The 17,938-nt window shown below is 35.0% G+C and overlaps 1 protein-coding gene across 2 annotated transcripts; it reads left to right on the forward strand.

Annotated features, from left to right (window-relative positions):
- Positions 1–3,875: 3,875 nt before the first annotated feature.
- On the forward strand, positions 3,876–16,426 carry LOC115995487 (histone-lysine N-methyltransferase CLF). Of its 2 annotated transcripts, none has more exons than XM_031120072.1 (17): positions 3,876–4,180; positions 4,718–4,819; positions 4,937–5,259; positions 6,772–6,933; positions 7,025–7,109; positions 7,289–7,444; positions 7,544–7,591; positions 7,679–7,750; positions 7,855–8,579; positions 10,577–10,733; positions 10,829–11,052; positions 11,287–11,418; positions 14,833–14,923; positions 15,401–15,448; positions 15,525–15,653; positions 15,743–15,820; positions 15,969–16,426. In XM_031120072.1, the coding sequence occupies exons 1-17, from the start codon at positions 4,115–4,117 to the stop codon at positions 16,158–16,160; spliced, it is 2,790 nt and encodes a 929-aa protein (XP_030975932.1). In that variant the 5' UTR covers positions 3,876–4,114; the 3' UTR covers positions 16,161–16,426. The 2 variants fall into 2 exon arrangements, with proteins under 2 accessions (XP_030975932.1, XP_030975933.1); XM_031120073.1 differs by having other exon boundaries at positions 10,577–10,712; positions 15,969–16,215.
- Positions 16,427–17,938: the final 1,512 nt, after the last annotated feature.

Here is a 17,938-nt window from a genome sequence, read left to right on the forward strand (position 1 = left end):
GGCTGAATTAAGTAAGTCACAATAAAGGCCTGGTATTACCAAAACCCCCCACTCCAACCAGGATGTTGGACAGCAGGGTTTTGAGGGGCTATTGTGGGGCCCAATAATTTATGGGCCAGGCCCACTTGCTCGTGGGGAGTCCAAAGGCCCAAGCTGAATAAGGTAATGGCCCGGAGATGCAGCCGAGGACAGTTTCGTCCTCGGCAGACCTAAAGCTCCATTGAGGGTAGGGGTAAAAAAAGAGATAAAGGAATAAATGTGGAAGGAGATCTAAAATATCTTGGGAGAGTTATCCTTACTACCCTTCCCAGATAAGATTCTGCACCTAACAGAGCCGTATTCTCCAGCTTTATCAACCATCCCCAACAATTCCGGGATTAGACTGATGGGACAAATATCAATCTTGTAAAGGTTGACCCTACACGTGGACGAAGGACAGCGGACGTAAGCTAGTATAAAAGAAAAAGTAAGTGAACCTAGAGGGGGCTCTGATCCTATCTCCAAAAAGAAACTCCATGGGTGAAAACACCTTAACAACACATGCGCCATCATAAAAAAAACCACCGTTGGGTAACCGGGGTAAAACCTTAATGGTCCTCGGATCAAGTCCGAGGAGCCCAACCCCATAAGATGCGATGCTATAGGGCTTAAATATTCAAACCCGACTCCTTTTTCTACAGGAATTCCTCTAAAATCAAGACCGGAACATCGCCCCGTGACCAAAGGCAAGCTTTTCAAGCCCACTATCTACAAATCCTATTGTGAGGGATCTTTCATGTACGAGCTCAACATCATTATTGGGCCCCAAAAGAATCGTGTCCCTACACTATGTATCTAATTATATATTTTTAAAGTTTCGAAAATAAATAAATAAATGTAGTCATGCATATACATAAAATTACAAGTTAATGTAAGTGTATATATATATTAAAAGCTAAAACTCAGATAAAATTTAATTAGATTCCACATTAGATTTCAATTTGCGGATCAATTTTGTGTCACTTGTTCACTTAAATTTTTTAATCATTGTGCCAAATATGTTAATGAGTGCAAAATATTAAGAGATCAATATTAATGAGATATACATATAAACCAATCATATGTCCATTGAAAAGTAACCGCACATTCTGTCTTATTTAAAATTAGAATAAAACTTATCTTAAAAAAAAGAAAGAATAAAAATGATCATAAGTAATATTAAACTTAAGTAGGAATTTTAACATGCATCTAATTTATTATTTTAATAATTCAACTGCTTATATATATATTTTTTGATTATAAAAATGTGTTTATTTTTAAATGCATCAATGTGTATGGATGGGTTACAAATTAATTTTATATAACGTCGAAACTCTTGGAAAGAAAGAGGGCATGTAGGCTGTATAGTTTATTAATTTAAACTATATATAATACAAAAATAGAGCATCACCTTCCTTTCCCCTGCAAAAATATTATATATATATATATATATATGTATGTAGGGGTAAGGACCCAATATCGTATATTGGGCCTTGGGCTTTATCCGAGGATATATATATAGGTCCAAGAAGGAGCAAATAATTATTAGATATTCCTAGTTCAGGTCCCATAAGTAGGGAGCAAATGAAAGGTTGTCCGAGGAGTAGCTTTTCCTCGGACTTGATGAATATAATCAAAATATGTAATCTAGCAATTAAAGTGATCTTCCAAGAAGCTCCAATGATGGGGACATGTCTTATGAACATACGAGAAGGAAGGAGACCTAAAAATATCTAAGGGAAAGTTGCCACCATCGCATTAAATCCACTGCAGTTACTTTTCTGGCTGCATTTATGTGGAAAATGCCTCTGAACAGTGTTACCTTGGCTATCACAACTCACAGAGAACCAAAGAAGGTGTCTGATAGGACAGGTACTCAAGTAAAGGCTCGAATGATCAACAGGTGTAGGATGAGGATGGTCCGGAGGAGGGTATATAATGTGAAGGACTCTTCATAAAGAAAATATCAGAAAAATAGAGAAAGAACACTGTAGCAATCTAAATTGTCTCTATATCCAATTGTGATCAATATATATATATAATTGTGACCTCCTCGGACTGAAAGTCCATTAATATCAATACCTCTTATTTGTGCTTGATTGTCATTTAATTCAATACTAGCCGTTGTTCAACTCATTAGGGCCTAGTTCTTTGATCCACTCTCTACAAATTTATTATATTGGGCTCATTGGGCTGAGATCCCATGCACTTTGGGTTTGGGCCATAAATCGGGACCCTACAATATATATATATATATATATATATTGAGAATAATTCTTCTAAAAATTGAGAATAATATTCTCATAGTGGTAATCTTTTATGCCCCAACATGTTTTATACACTCCATTTATATTGAAGTAAATAATTTTTTGGAAAATGTTTTTTATTTTTTATTTTCAGGTGTTTTCTTGCAAGTAAAATTTGGTCAAACTTGTAAATTTTTTTTCGTTGACCATAAAATATTTTACAAAAAGTTGTAAATTACCTTTGGTAAAACATTTTACAAAAAACATATAGTGACTTCCCTCACTCTATACAATGGCTAGACCATCAGTTCGATGGGCTGGGTAACTAGTGTTGGCGATTTGGTCACTGGAGACGTTGTTTTGATGACTGGTGCCAATGACCTTCTATGGTTGAGTTAGTAGGATTTTGGTCCTGTGGCTAGAGTTGTTGTTCCAATGACGGATGCTAGTGTGGTCTGGTGGCTAGAGCTGTTACTCTAGTGACTAGGCATGTTCATGGGTCGGGTCGAGTCGGTTTTGGACCTAGCCTGGACCCGACCTTCTCGACGTCAGGTGGAGGGCGGAGGGACCTAAAACCGACCACTGACATCAATCGATTGAGTCGGTTTCGAGTTTGGGTGGAGCTTGAGTCGATTTGGTTGGTGCTAAAGTTCATCAGGAACCACAAATTGTCGCTGAAATCTATAAATTTTACCCGAAATCTACAAACTTTAACTGAAAATTGCTGTGATTTGGCCAGATCTAGCTAAATCCCACCAAATCTAGTTGATATCTCACCGGATTTGGTCTAGATCTTGCTGGATTTGGCCGAATTTCATATATAACTCTGGTTGGGTTTAGGTGGCTCGGGTTTTGGAGAAGGAAACCTACCACTCAACCCACCGCCGACCTATTGGACCTTCGGTTCGGGCTAGAATTGAGTCGACGTCAAGCAATTTGGTCAGGTTTTCGAGCTTCAGTCAGGTCTGGACAACCCTACCAATGACCTATGTCAAGGTCCAATTACCAAAGTCGCTGCTCCAACGACCAGTTTCGAGGATTCTATTACCGAAGACACTATTCTAACGATCAGTGTCGAAGGTCCGATTGCCAAAAAGCGTCTTGGTGGCCAAAAACATTGTTTCAATCACTGGTGATGACAATCTAGTCATTGAAGACATCACTCCGATAGTGGTGATTGACAATCTGGTGTTGGAGCTACTATTTCAGCTATCGGTTCCAACGGTGTGGTCATCGAACCTTTCGCACCAATAGCTTAGCCACCAGTTTTGGTTCTTTGCTTGAAAAATGTTACTTGTTATACCAAACATCTGAAAAAATATTTTACTGTACATATAAAATTTCTTACCTGTAAATATTTTACATTTGAAAATATTTAACTTCAAAACAAACGAAACCTTAGAATAATTTTATGTCCTAGCCTATCTACCAAATTGTATCTAAAAGAATAACCATACTGACCAAAAACTCATCTTTTAAAAATAAATTTATAGATAATGACCAAAAATAAATAAATAGAAAAATTGACCAAAAACACTACGTGCCACACAAAATAGGATTATAATAAAAACATTATATATAGGGGTATTAAATTTAAAAAAATCCCATAACTTGGGTTTGAGGCGCCTGAGCCCCCAAACCCCCAAAATTTGAGCGTGAGACGCGCCTAGGGTTTCGTTGAACCCCCGACCCGCCAAATCTCCCTCCCTAATAAAACAAAACAAAACCAAACCCTAACCCCATTTATTACTTATCACTTATCTCCGGCAATTCCATATTCTCTGCATGAACCGGATCCAGATCCGAACCGCCATTGCCGACTCGGGTCCGGACAAGCTCCACAAGCTCCAATGGCGTCCAAGGCCTCACCGAATTCGGCTTCGCCTTGCAGATCCGACCCTCCCAAAGACTCTTCGGTATTCGCTTTCAATTACGTTATTCATTTCTCTTTTTCCTTTGTATTTTTCATCTGAATTATATATATGTTTGATTTTCGTTAGTTTAGGTCAACTAAGGCTGAGATAATTAGCTGCATTGTCAAAATTTGTAATCAATTTTAGGTCAAACTATGTTAGTTTAGGTTAACTAAGGCTGAGATAATTAGCTGCATTGTCAAAATTTGTAATCAATTTTAGGTCAAACTATGTGGTCAAACTATGTTGTTTTGACAATTTTGTTGCAGCACATAATGTACGACGTTCATGTTGTAGAAGCGCATGGAGTAATTTAGAATTTTTGATGATAAACTTGTTGTTGTAAAGTGTTCACACGTTAAATTTGGTGCAGTCATCTACTAAACTAGTGTCTGGTGTACAATGCATTACGGTTTAGGTTGTCAGCTGAAGTTGCTTTATGTTATGTTAATGTTGTTGCTGCTTTTGTGGTTGTTGTTAAACAAAATGTCAATCCTCAAATGGTGCACTTAGGTTTGCCTACATGTTGATTGTTTACAGATGACGGGGCTGCAAGAATCAAGTCCAGCTCAAAAGGACATTTCGGCAGTCATTGAATCTCTAAAGAAGCAAGTTGCTGCCGACCGGTCTGTTTTCATAAAGGTGTGTTGTTACCTTACCTTAGATAATATTTGGTCTTATAATTTTGATATCACTCTTTTGGGTTTGGTTGTTGTTAATCTTTTTTTTTTTTTTTTTTTTTTTTTTTTGAATCATCAGAAAAGAATGGAAGAAAACAGGCTTAAAATGGTTGGTGTGACAAACCATCTGTTTAACTTGTCTAATGAAAGGAGCAGTAGGACTAACAATACTGATAGAAGTATAGATCTACTGACTAAAAGGCAGAAAGATGCAATTGATATGCATAATAGTGTCGACGCAAGTAATGGGGATGGGGATAGTAGTAGCTCTCAAGAAGATGACCATGCTTGTACAGCAGTTCTTCTCGGATCTAATGTTCCAGTCAAGAATGCTGTTCGTCCCATTAAGCTTGTAGAATTAAAAAGATTACCTCCCTATACTACATGGATTTTTTTGGACAGGTGTGTTAAGATTTCCTTTTATTTTATTTATTTATTTTTTTAGTTTTAAGAAAAACTTGCTCGCCCATGTTGATAATTTACATATTTACAAAATATTTCAATCATCTACTCATGTAAATGTATTTAAGACCTGAATTGTTCTATTTATCATTTTTGTTCTATGCCCAGTGTTAATCACCGGTAGTTTGTGGATTCTGATTTCCCAGTTTTAGTAATCCTTGGATGTGGTGCTTACTAGACTGAGGATATAATCCTCACATCCCCCCTCCCCCCTTCATTTTTTTTTTTCATGATTGCAAGTTATTCAAGCACCTGGTAGGTTTTGAACTCATTACCATCATCCTCTTCTTATTGCTAAAGGAGGTGTCATTTGAGCTATAGCTCATTGCAATTGGGAATATGTAAACTGTGTTTGTTGGCAAATTTCATGGGCCTGATTTATTCCACAAAAATTCAGAGTTATGCAGAGGACCAGATATATTCTACTTATAAAAAAACGTGTAGATCATTTGAGGTGAGATCTTTCTACAAGCTGCTTCATACTGGAGAGGTGCATCATTTCCCTTGAAATGTATTTGGCAGGTTAAAGTCCCCTCTTAAAGTTGCATTCTTTAATTGGACCACTGGTTTGGGGAAGATTCTGACATTGTAGGAGAGTATCTGTTGTTGAATGGTGCTATGTGTAAGAGGGCCGGGGAGAGTGTCAATCACTTGTTGCTTCATTGTCATTATGATAGAGAGCAATAGTCTCTACCATTGTGTGTATTTTGAGTGCAATGGGTTATCTTAACTGAAATCTTCCATGCATCACATGACAGTTTCCCAACATATTTAGTAGTGTGATAATGGGGAATGGGACTGAAGGCATGGTCTATATGTGAATGACCAGATATGTCTCATTATATGAACTAGCAGCAGGACTTGTCTATCTCCTTCTGCACTTTTCTTTGACAAATCAGGCAAAATGAAACTCTAAACCAAATGGAAGTTATTTGCAGATAGTAGCAAAAAGGAGATGTTGGAAGCACATGGTTAAGACTGGTGAGTTTGTCTCAAACAACACTGAAGGTTATGCCTTGAAGGGTTGTGGATTTGTTGGCATGTTGAATGGGGGAGGTTTGCCACAGTGGGGGAGGAATTTGGAAAGCTGTACCTTTCGGTCTTATGTGGTCTATTTGGAAAGAGTGGAACAACAGAGCCTTTGAAGGGTTTGAACGGTCCATGATGGATCTAAAGCTGCTCATATTGTGTGCCTTGTTTGATTGGATGGCTGTTTTATCATGACATTTAAGTTCTAACTTGTTTGAATTTACTGATAGCTGTAATTTCCCATGATTTTATTACCTGTGTATACAGCTTGTGTGCAGGGTGGTGTTTCTAATTTTAGTAAAGCTCACTTATTTATATAAAAAAAAAGTAATTTACTGAAGTCAAATTCATATTCCATCTCAAATTGCATTTAATATATATCTAGCTTGAGATTTTAGTGACTTTATGATAATTATGATGCAGAAATCAAAGAATGAAAGAGGATCAGTCAGTGGTTGGTCGACGGCGAATCTATTATGATCAAAATGGTGGCGAAGCATTAATTTGCAGTGACAGTGAGGAGGAATTAGTTGAGGATGAAGAGGATAAGAGAGAATTTGTGGAATCTGAAGATTTTATACTTCGGTTGGTATAACCAAATTAACTAATGTGATCCATATGTTTTTGTATGAAATAAAACTTATTAGTTTGTGGTATTCTGTTATGAAATTGCCAGTATGACCGTCAAAGAAGTTGGTTTATCTGATCCCGTGTTGGAATCACTGGCACAGTGTTTTTCTAGAAGCCCTTCTGAAGTCAAGGTTTGGATTTTAGTTTGTTGTTTTCTGTTTTAGGAAACATTTTTATCTCTTCTTCATGCTTCTATCCTCTTTATTTTCTGATTAAAACTGGTCATAGTGTAAGCTTTGGTCCAGCCGTTTCCCATTTGGTTTGTGCTGGCTTTACAGAGATATGAAACACGATCAAACATCTTATACAGGCAAGACACGAAATTATTATTAAGGAAGAGAAGGCTGTGGGAGCTTCTAAGAATGGGGATAATGAAGATGTTTTACAAAATGGGAATTCTTTTCTTGATAAGGATCTTGATGCAGCTCTTGATTCTTTTGACAACTTATTTTGTCGTCGATGTCTTGTAAGCATTGTTCTTGTGCTCCATTCAATTCATGCTGTGTTGTGCTATCATTCTATATATAATTCTGTTTAATTTTTTTTCTTCCTTTTCTTTGTGAAGGTTTTTGATTGCAGGTTACATGGATGTTCACAGGATCTTATTTTTCCTGTAAGTTTATTTGTTTTAATTAATTCTTAAGTGTTTGCTTGAATATCTCACCGAAGTCTTATATTCTTTGTTAATTAATATTTTCAGGCTGAGAAACAATCTCCCTGGTGCCCCACGGATGAGGAAAACAGACCATGTGGCCCACATTGTTATCGATCTGTAAGTGTTTGGTTTATTATTACATAGAAATGTGTCGCTCAGAAGACTTTTGAAGATAAGTGTCAAACAAACTATATAAGTAGCTTAATATTGGCTCATGTCAGGTACTGAAGTCAGAAAAAAATGCTGGCATGAATGGTGATTTTGAAGAAAAAATTGTCCCTTCATCCAGTTGTGCTGGGGCTCAGATATCATCTAGGAAGAAATCTTCTGGTCCATCTGCTAGAAAGAGGCTGAAGTCCTGCCAAAGTGAAAGTGCTTCATCAAATGCTAAGAACATCTCGGAAAGCAGCGACTCCGAGAATGGCTCCCGGCAGGACACCACTTCTACCCACTATTCATCACCTTCCAAAACTAAGCTTGCAGGAAAATATGCAATTAGTAAGCGGAACAGCAAGCGAGTTGCTGAACGTGTTCTAGTTTGCCTGCAGAAAAGGCAGAAGAAACTGGCAGCTTCTGATGATTGCGATTCCTTTGTGAGTGGAGGTCTTTGTCCAGGTGATATGAAGCCTAAGTCTAATTCATGCAAAGAAAATGAAGAAACTAGCTCCTCTTCACATAAGAATTTGAAATCTCCAACTAGTGGAAGGTCTAGAAGGAAAGAGCCATCAATTCAGGATGGTCACAAATATCTGCAGGGTGAAGTTCCTAATGGTTTGTCTAATGAGATAATTACTGATCCACCTGCCACTAGTAGTGATGACAACTTGAGGAAAGAAGAATTTGTAGATGAAAATGTCTACAAACAAGAACTGAGTGATAATAAATCTTGGAAAGCTTTTGAAAAGGGTATTTTTGAGAAAGGTGTCGAAATTTTTGGCAGAAACAGGTCAGTGGAGATAATTGTATTTGATCGTATAGATTTTTCCATTCTATGTTGATTTAGGTTGGTAATAAGGTTGGACATGATTTAAATACTACAACAACAATTAACAACAAAGCCTTAGTCTCCAAACTAGGGTCGGTTATGAATCCTCAATAGATAGTCTGGGTTGGCCACACATTATTTTCCTCCATTCTATTTTATCCGAAGTCATATTTGAAGTCATAATCTTTGTTACTTTCTTAATTTACATGTCCTTTTTGGTAACTTCTACTAACCTTAATTTTGGTCTTTCTCTACCTTTTTTCGGTTCCTTCAACTTAGAGTAAACTCACTCTTTATTACCAGTATATTAAGTGCTCTCTGAACATGATCAAACCATCTCAAGCGACTCTCCCTTATCTTTTCATCAATAGGGATCACCTTCTTTAAACTAATTTCCTCATTTCGAATATTATCCTTCGTGTATTTCCACTTATTCATTTGAAGACTCATTTTAGCTACCCTCATTTTATGAATATGTAAAATATGTTTCTTAACATGATTTAAATCTGTAAGATAATTGATGTGACCACTTTATTGAAAATCTAATGAACTTTGCTGGACGAGGAATTTGTTGAATTATTGAAGTGTTCAATTTTTGGTTCAAAATGTGGACATAAGTAGTTATTACTAATAGAGAATCATCATTGATCTTAATGGTATCCATAGTTGTCAGCATCGTACGATACGTGTACAAAAAGTTTTGTATGATAAGGACATATTGTAAGTGCTTATAAATCGCACAATACAGTACTACATATCATATGAATCATAAAATCGTATCGTACAATACATAAACATGTTTTAAAATGAGTTTTTTTTTTTTTTGGGTTAAAATTTGTGCTTTTATTTGAATTTACCAAGTTGTTAGACTTGTTTTTAACACATATATTGTTGTTAGACTTATTTTTAACACAAAAATATTAGGTTACTTAATTTAGCCCAATAAAATAACAAGTCCATAAGTTTTTTTTTCCCTCTCTTTCTCATACAAAATTTGGACTACACACTTATACTTCACTTTCATATTTGCAAATTTCTTTTCTATATTATGAATAAGGTATTAATTGACAATATAATTAATTTTTTCTTTATTATTGTTATAAGTCTAAGGAGCTAGAATGCCAAGAAGAAATATTTAAATAAAAGAACAAGAAGAGATGGTAAATGTTGGTGATGATAAAGAAAATTTCAATAAAAAAATAAATTTGCAAGATGATGAACATGATGATAACACTGATTTGGATGGAGTTGATTGGGCAAGATGATGAATATGATAAAAATAAATTATTATTTTAGGTTATTTGTGATGTATTATTATTTTTGAGTTTAATCAATTTGAATATGTATATTATAAACACGTGTGAATTTGATTTATTTAATTAGCTTGTTAAATATTATTACAAAAGTGATATTAAATTAGTCATTAGTTGAATATATTCCAAATTTATAATGAATATACCTTTTATATAATATCTATAATTTTTGTATAAATTTTATTAAGTTTTTGTATATTTTACAATACACGATACAAAAAAATCAAAAATCGATTCATGATACGATTCACGTTTTGACAACTATGATGGTATCTGTAAATCAATCATTTCCACATATTCCTTGTTTTTCTTTTTTTGAAGTAATTAAAACATTGAGGTATGCTAATATCAATTTGCTTTCTCTTACAAGGCCAAAACTTTCTTATATTTGCTAGTCTGGATATGTTTTTGAGATTTGGTTCATGGAAAAGATAAGAGTGCTACTGTCAAGAAATAAATGCGTAAACCTCTTCTAGATATGTTTGAGAGTGGCAATATGGTTTGTAAATGATACAACATATTTTTACCTCCGTATACTCCCTGCAGAACTTTACTCTGGCTGCTTTTGGACATTGTTATTATTTCCTTCCTGACTGCTTATTGATTTTTTTCCAATTAAAGTTTTTTCTTTATCTGTCATGACAGCTGTTTAATTGCAAGGAACCTTCTAAATGGTATGAAGACATGTTGGGAGGTTTTTCAATACATGAATTGCTCTGAAAGTAAGCTGTCTTGCCAAGCTGGTGATGGTGCAAATTCTCATGTTGAAGGCTATTCTAAGGTTGACTTAAATGGAACTATGGTTAGTGCTTTATTGTGCTTGTTGGTATCTTGCATGGAACCCTCCCTTCCCTAACAAGTGATTACGTTTTTGTCCTGGGGTAAAATGAACTTTAGGGTAATAATGAACTGAGAAGACGATCAAGATTTGTACGTAGGAGGGGTAGAGTTCGACGCTTGAAGTATACGTGGAAGTCTGCTGCCTACCATTCAATTAGGAAACGGATTACTGAGAGAAAAGATCAGCCATGCCGACAGTACAATCCTTGTGGTTGCCAAACTGCTTGTGGAAAGCAGTGTTCTTGTCTTCAAAATGGGACCTGCTGCGAAAAGTACTGTGGGTGAGTTTTTATATTTTGTTTTAATATCACAGAAATCAAAAGGCTTTTCTTGTATAGTTGTAGTTTTATATTGTTCTCCTCCCCCGTTGTCAAGTTGCTACACTTGTAGAGGTTTCTCTTCTCACTAGATGAGCGATTAAAGGGTTTATTAATTTAGATTTTTGGTTTGTGTGTTTGTGTTGATGATACTGATGATGTATGGATGCTGACAACTGATAATTTCTTCTGAGCCAGATGTCCAAAGAGTTGCAAGAACCGATTTAGAGGCTGCCATTGTGCTAAAAGTCAATGTCGAAGTCGTCAATGCCCATGCTTTGCTGCTGACAGAGAATGTGACCCAGACGTTTGTAGGAATTGTTGGGTCAGGTGAGTTACTTATAAATAAAATAAAATTGTTGGGTCAGGTGAATCATAATAATTGATATTTTCTTTTTACATTTCACCACTTTCGACCATTGTGAGTGCAATGAAAATGAGAGACTTCGATATGAGATTTATCTGTATATTAAAAGAATAGAATTGTTTAGTGTCCGCTTTTATGTACTCCCCAAAATATCTCATTTTATCATACAAATTTTCCAACAAAATTAGATTTTGGGAGCATATAAATAAATTAACTCCTAATTAAAGCATGTTTCCAACTTCCCATGTGTATCTTCTCACCCATAAACACACACATGGCCCATAAACACACACATGGTAGTTACCAATCTTTCAAAACCATTCTTGTAAATTTCAAAATTCAAACAATCAATAACTCCCAAGATATTGTCCAACAAAGCCAAGCCATAATGGGTTATACTAGCAAATCAGATTTGAAATTGAACCCCCGCAATGAAGTACTGATTTTTCTCTGGTTCTGAGTCTTATTTTGGACTTCCATTTTCTAAGCAGAGTTAAGGTTTTCAGGTAATGCAATTCATTTCCATGACTTCTCCAAATGTTTCAGCTCTCTGATTATTTGTGTGCATCTGAATCATTTCTCTGTGAAAAATCCTGATGTGAAAGTTTTCCAAATTTGGGTTGTTTCCCTCTCCTCTCTGCGAGATTATTACTGTGCATTTGTTCCTCTTAGGTGATTGGTTGTTTGGATAGACCAATCCAACTACCACTCCTTAAATTTCAATAAGACCTGGATACTATTATTTATTGATTATGTTTGAGCCTTTTTTTGCTATTTGTTTGTTTCTGTGTAATAAGCATTGACACTTCGGGGAAAACACCACAACGATGGTCCCCTTTCGATGAATAATTGGTGCTTGAGTTCTCTTTTCTTTTAGATGGGTTTCCAAAATAATCAAATGCAAACTTCTAGAGAAGTTTGTCAATGTGTAATGCCTAGGAAGCATGGACATGGTTATGGGTACAACATGGCGACACAAGCAATTTTTGAAAAATTATAACATGACAAGGGCGGTACGACATTGATAGGGCTGTAAACAAGCCAAGTCGAATATTAAAAGTTAAAGCTTGTTCATTTAATTTTTTTTCCGAACATGAGCTGAGCTCGAGCCCATCATTGAACAAGATTTTATGTTCAAGCTTGGCTCATTTTCTTGTTGAGCAAGCTTGAGCTTGTTCACAAGTTACTTGATTAACTTATTCTTTTTCTATTTGTTGTGAAATCATGACTAAAATGTTTTAGTCTCTTCACAATTCTATGAAATTTTTACTATGAATAGACTATTTATATCATCAATAAGCTACAAATAATAATTTAATATAATATGAACCTATTGACAAATTCACACAATCCGATTTCAGGTCTATATAAATATAAAAATATTATATTATATATAGTTAAATCGAGCCTTAATGTTTATGAGCTTGTTCACAAATACATTATTATGTTTAAGCTTGGCTCATTTAATAATTGAGCCTAAACTTAAGGCTTGAACTTGGCTTCTTTTCTAAACAAACAAACACAAACAAATCTTTTATCGAGCCGAACTTGAGCTATTCATAAACAACTTGGTTCATTTACAACCCTAGACACCGATATATGACATTGGTACGACACGAGTACATCACCCCAAATGAAGTGTCCGTGCATCCTAAAGTAATGCAGTTGAAAGTGAAACTTTCAAGAATGCAAATGTGGGTCTTACTTAACTTTGTTGAAAGATGAGTTTAATTTTGTGAATTTATTTATCAAATTTTGAATTTTCAAATATTTTAATAGCAAATGTGATGCAAATTGGTTAAGGAATAAGAATATATTTTAAATATTTTATGGTGTGTTCTCTTTCCTAGTGGAATTAGGATTTATTTGCTTTTCCAAGTTGAGTTAAGATCCTTTTCCTAGTTGAATTAGGATTTTATTTGTTTTTATTTTCCTAGTTAAATTGATTTTCCTAGTAGGTTTATTATTTCTTTTCCTAAAAGGAGTAGGAGAAATTCTCTATCTATAAATACTCTTTATAGGGAGGTGAATTATTATTATGTGGTTATTAATAAAAGTTTGTTTTGAGAGGTTTTCTCTATTATTTTGCTTACTAGCCTAGTGTTCTTGTAGAATTTAGGTTTTTTGGAAGAGTTGCTACTAGAAAACGATTGAAATGGCCAATGAAAGACATTGAACAATCAATTAATGTTGCATTACAATATGTACTATATCTATAATGGACTGAACATTTTACAATTTGGCTGGCTGTAATTCTCTACATACATATTGATGTTCTAAATAATTTTAATTTATGGGCATGTTTTAATGAAATTAACTCATTGGACAAATGCATGAACCCCCGAATTCGGATGAATGGAAATATTTGACAGAAAAGAAGTCTCTGAACATAACACGTGCATAATGATGTGAAGAGGCTAATATATCATTGTTTTAGCTTTATTGGGATGAATGGAAATAATTGATAGAAAAGAAGAGTTTCTGAACATGCACATAGCGCATGTGAAGATGCCAGTTTCTATGTTTAAGATTGCCAAAATATAAATAAATACTTCATGGCACCTTAAGATTGAAATTATTTTCAATGAAACTTTTGTATCTAGAAAAACAATTAATTTAGCCAAGTAGGTGATATATTCTAATTTGCTCTTCTCAATCATGGACACATCACTGAGAGTTAGTGACTAGGCAAGTTTATGTGCTCTTATATAATTGTAGACATGTTAATATTTGCTCTTGAAATTAGATAATAATCTTTAACTAGCAAAAGTAATTGAACAAGTAAATATTTGAAACTTCTTGGAGGTTGCCTTTTAAATTAAAAGTAAGTACAATTTGCTTCACCCAAAAAAAAAAAAAAAAACCAAAGGAAAAGAAAAAAAAGAAACTGCCCATACTTTTCAAATTTTGATTTGCTAATTTAATTTGTTGAAATTGAATTATAGCTTCACCTATTACTGGACCTAATGAAGGATTTGGAATTTTGCTAAAAGCTATTTCAGCTTGTCAAAAGTAGGCATTTATCTTTTTGGAGTTTAAATATAATGGGGTTTGAAGATTTAGTGCTTCTCATATGGTAATATTTTTTTTGAAAATTTTTAAACAGTGATAAATAAATTTTCGTAAACAGAGATAAACTAATTCATTGTGATTATGTGTGCTATTTTGGATATATGTGTATAGTTTGCCTCTATTTTTTGAAAAATTTTACTTAATAAAGCATTTAATGCACCTTAACTACTACCCTTAGGGCATTTGTTAACGAAAGCCATTTTTTTAATGAATCTCTTACATAAACTTTTAAATGTTTTGTTGTATCAATTTATTTATTATTATATTTTTAAAACTGTTTTGAGTTTTTAAAATTGGCTTTGCAGCTGTGGAGATGGTACTTTTGGGGTTCCTAGCCAAAGAGGTGATAATTATGAATGTAGAAATATGAAGCTTCTTCTCAAACAGCAACAAAGGGTAATCGCATTGTACTGTTCTTCTGATATGTTTCTTCCTTTTCTAATCTATTTGCTGCAGTTGGTTATCCGAAGCTTTTCTTGTAATAATTCTATTAGTTGTAGGAAAAAATATCAAAGTTGGGCGACGTCTCTTTCTTTTGCAAATGAGGACCAGCGGGTCCAATTATCTTATTCCTATTTCCTATATGCCCTCAATAGGTCTCCTTTACGGAGGACTACAGGTTTTCATTAGACTTATTGAGGAAGTTGATGTGTGGTTATGTTGATATTGTGAAATTTCAATGCCTCTACCTTAAACTGCAGTGAACTTTTACATCATTAAACTATTCTTGATATTATGTTGAATATGATATCATTTTCCTTCTACTTATATGTGCCTTGGTGGTAGATACTTGTCATGGCATTTTGTTTTTTTTTTTTTCCCTGGTTTCTCCTTGCTATGTTTTAAGCTTTTACTTTATTGTCATGTGTGTAGGTTTTGCTTGGTAGATCTGATGTATCTGGCTGGGGGGCTTTCCTAAAGGTAATATATAAATCTGATGTTGTTGTGTGCTCCACATTTTGTTCTTGCTTCTGAAATTTTTTTTGCGACCCTCCAGAATAGTGTGGGCAAACATGAATACCTTGGTGAGTACACTGGGGAGCTAATTTCACATCGAGAAGCAGATAAGCGTGGAAAGATTTATGACCGTGAAAATTCATCATTTCTCTTCAATCTGAATGATCAGGCATGTTGTAGGACTTTGTATGAAAGTTGAATATCTTTTTTGTGTTTACATTCCTAATGTGAATTTGGATGTTGAAACATTTTCTGCAGTTTGTTCTTGATGCATATCGAAAGGGTGACAAATTGAAGTTTGCCAACCATTCACCAGATCCAAATTGTTATGCAAAGGTACCATTTTGACTAACGTTGGTCGTGGTTGCCCTATTATCAGATTCTTTAAAATTTTGGCTTTTGAGCTCAATGACTAGAAACATTGGCATTACAAATAGGTTGTCTCCAATTACTAACTTGCATTCACTAAAAAAATCCGAGGCAGGTCATTATGGTTGCAGGGGATCACAGAGTGGGCATATTTGCCAAGGAACGAATTTGTTCCGGAGAGGAGCTCTTTTATGATTATCGTTATGAGCCAGACAAAGCCCCTGCTTGGGCTCGAAAGCCTGAGACATCTGGATCAAAAAAAGAGGATGGTGCTCCTTCAAGTGGTCGTGCTAAGAAGCTTGCTTAATCCGAGGATTTATTTGTCAATTCAAATTTTTTTTATTGTTCTTTTACAGGTAGAGGCATCATTCTCGTTGACCAGAGAGGAAACTAGTATTCTTGATCATTTTGTTTTGAGAGGGGCCATTGCCCTCTCCATAGAGAACTATGTATCATCTAACAATTCATGTTTATTTCAGAGCTAATTGTATTGACAAAAAAGAAATGAAAAAAACCCAGAAGCGTAGTGATTAATTTTAATTTTATATAAAACGACAATTGGATACAATCTCATGAACTTCATTTTCTACGTTCTATAATTCTATTACCAATTGTTATTACTTTCAAGTGAACCCTTAAGCCCAAGTTGTACAGAGCTTTTATAGGAGGGGCTCGGCTTCTCAACTGATTTTGGTCTCTGGGTGGTTCTCATCCCAGAATTGGGGGGGTTGGGAGGGAGCTGGGATTTGTTGTCACTGTTACAAAGAACAAGCCTAGAGAAATTAGGTGGGGTAGGGGTCATCTGATTAAGTTGTCATAGCCCACAGCCAGAGCCCACCAATATTTAATCCGATCACATCGAAAAGGATAAAAAGGTCCAAATGAAGCTAGGCATTTCTTCTCAAATACTATCAAACAAACCGAGTTACAGTACACGTTTGCACGAGGGTTTGTTGTAGATCCTTCTTAGGGATTGTGATTATGCTAAAACTTTTTTGGAACAATATGAATGCTAGTAATGTTATCCATGAATTCTTTGATAATTGATATGGATTTATGTTGTTGGCTAAAAGTTAATGTCCATTGTAATGCTGGATGCCAGGGAAGTTATTCATTGGAAACTTTTCTGTCTTTTGCTATTTGGAGCATTTGGCTCCATAGAATCAAGGTGATTTTTAAGAAATCTCCAGTAAACCTGGATCTTCTTAGAGAAGCTAACTGCCATACCTCTGAATATTTTCTCCTCGCTGCTCGGTCTAGAACGAACAAAAAGAAGCATGTAGTTAGCGCAAGATGGACTAAACTTGAGGAAGGCTGATTCAAACTTAACACTGATGGTCATTACTTGGGCAACCTTGGCCATGCTAGTGCTGGGGGTGTTATTCCGGATCATAGAGGGCTGTGGATTGTAGGCTTCACTAGATCCATTGGCGTAATCATTAATGTCGATTGGGCACTAAGAAATGGTCAGATAAACTTAAAATGTGCATTAATCTGAATCTGCAGGCAGTAGAAATAGAAGTTGATGCTAAAGTAGTTCATGATTGGATTAATACTACTCTTAATAATTATTACACCATACATCTCTTATATTGGATTACACAAATACCTTGGGTGAAAATGAGACACTGCTTCCATGAGGCAAGCCAATATGCTAAAGCCTCGGCTAGAAAAAAAACAAGAATTGGTCTTCTGCAAGAATTAGTTGTTTTAAATAGTCCCCCTTGTGGACATTTGTATTTTGCTTTACTAAGACAATGTTGCTATGTACTATGAGAAACTTTGTCCTAATTCGTGCTTTAGCTATTTATTTATTTATTTGTAAAACCAAAATGCATTAAAAGAAACTAAACAATTTAGTTAGTATAAAGAGGTCATTGCATCTCATAATACAGACCAGAAGTGTCATAAAATGATAGCATACATAAATTCACAGACAGACTATCAAAAAGCATAAAGTCTTGACTTGAATTTAATTCCATTCTAGATAAAGCATCCGTATATTTGTTTGCTTTACGAAAATAATGCTTCATCCTCGCTTGAGAAATTTGGTTGACAAGGGTCCTACAATCCAAGATAAGAGAA

This window comes from Quercus lobata, chromosome 6, assembly GCF_001633185.2.
Source record: "Quercus lobata isolate SW786 chromosome 6, ValleyOak3.0 Primary Assembly, whole genome shotgun sequence".
Lineage (NCBI taxonomy): Eukaryota > Viridiplantae > Streptophyta > Magnoliopsida > Fagales > Fagaceae > Quercus > Quercus lobata.

Excerpts from the sequence above, each read along its gene's own strand:
- LOC115995487 (XM_031120072.1), top strand. The coding sequence starts at position 4,115 with ATGGCGTCCAAGGCCTCACCGAATTCGGCTTCGCCTTGCAGATCCGAC. Across the intron at positions 6,934-7,024 it reads TCTGAAGATTTTATACTTCG|TATGACCGTCAAAGAAGTTG; the intron begins GTTGGTATAACC and ends TGAAATTGCCAG. Across the intron at positions 15,821-15,968 it reads ATCCAAATTGTTATGCAAAG|GTCATTATGGTTGCAGGGGA; the intron begins GTACCATTTTGA and ends AATCCGAGGCAG.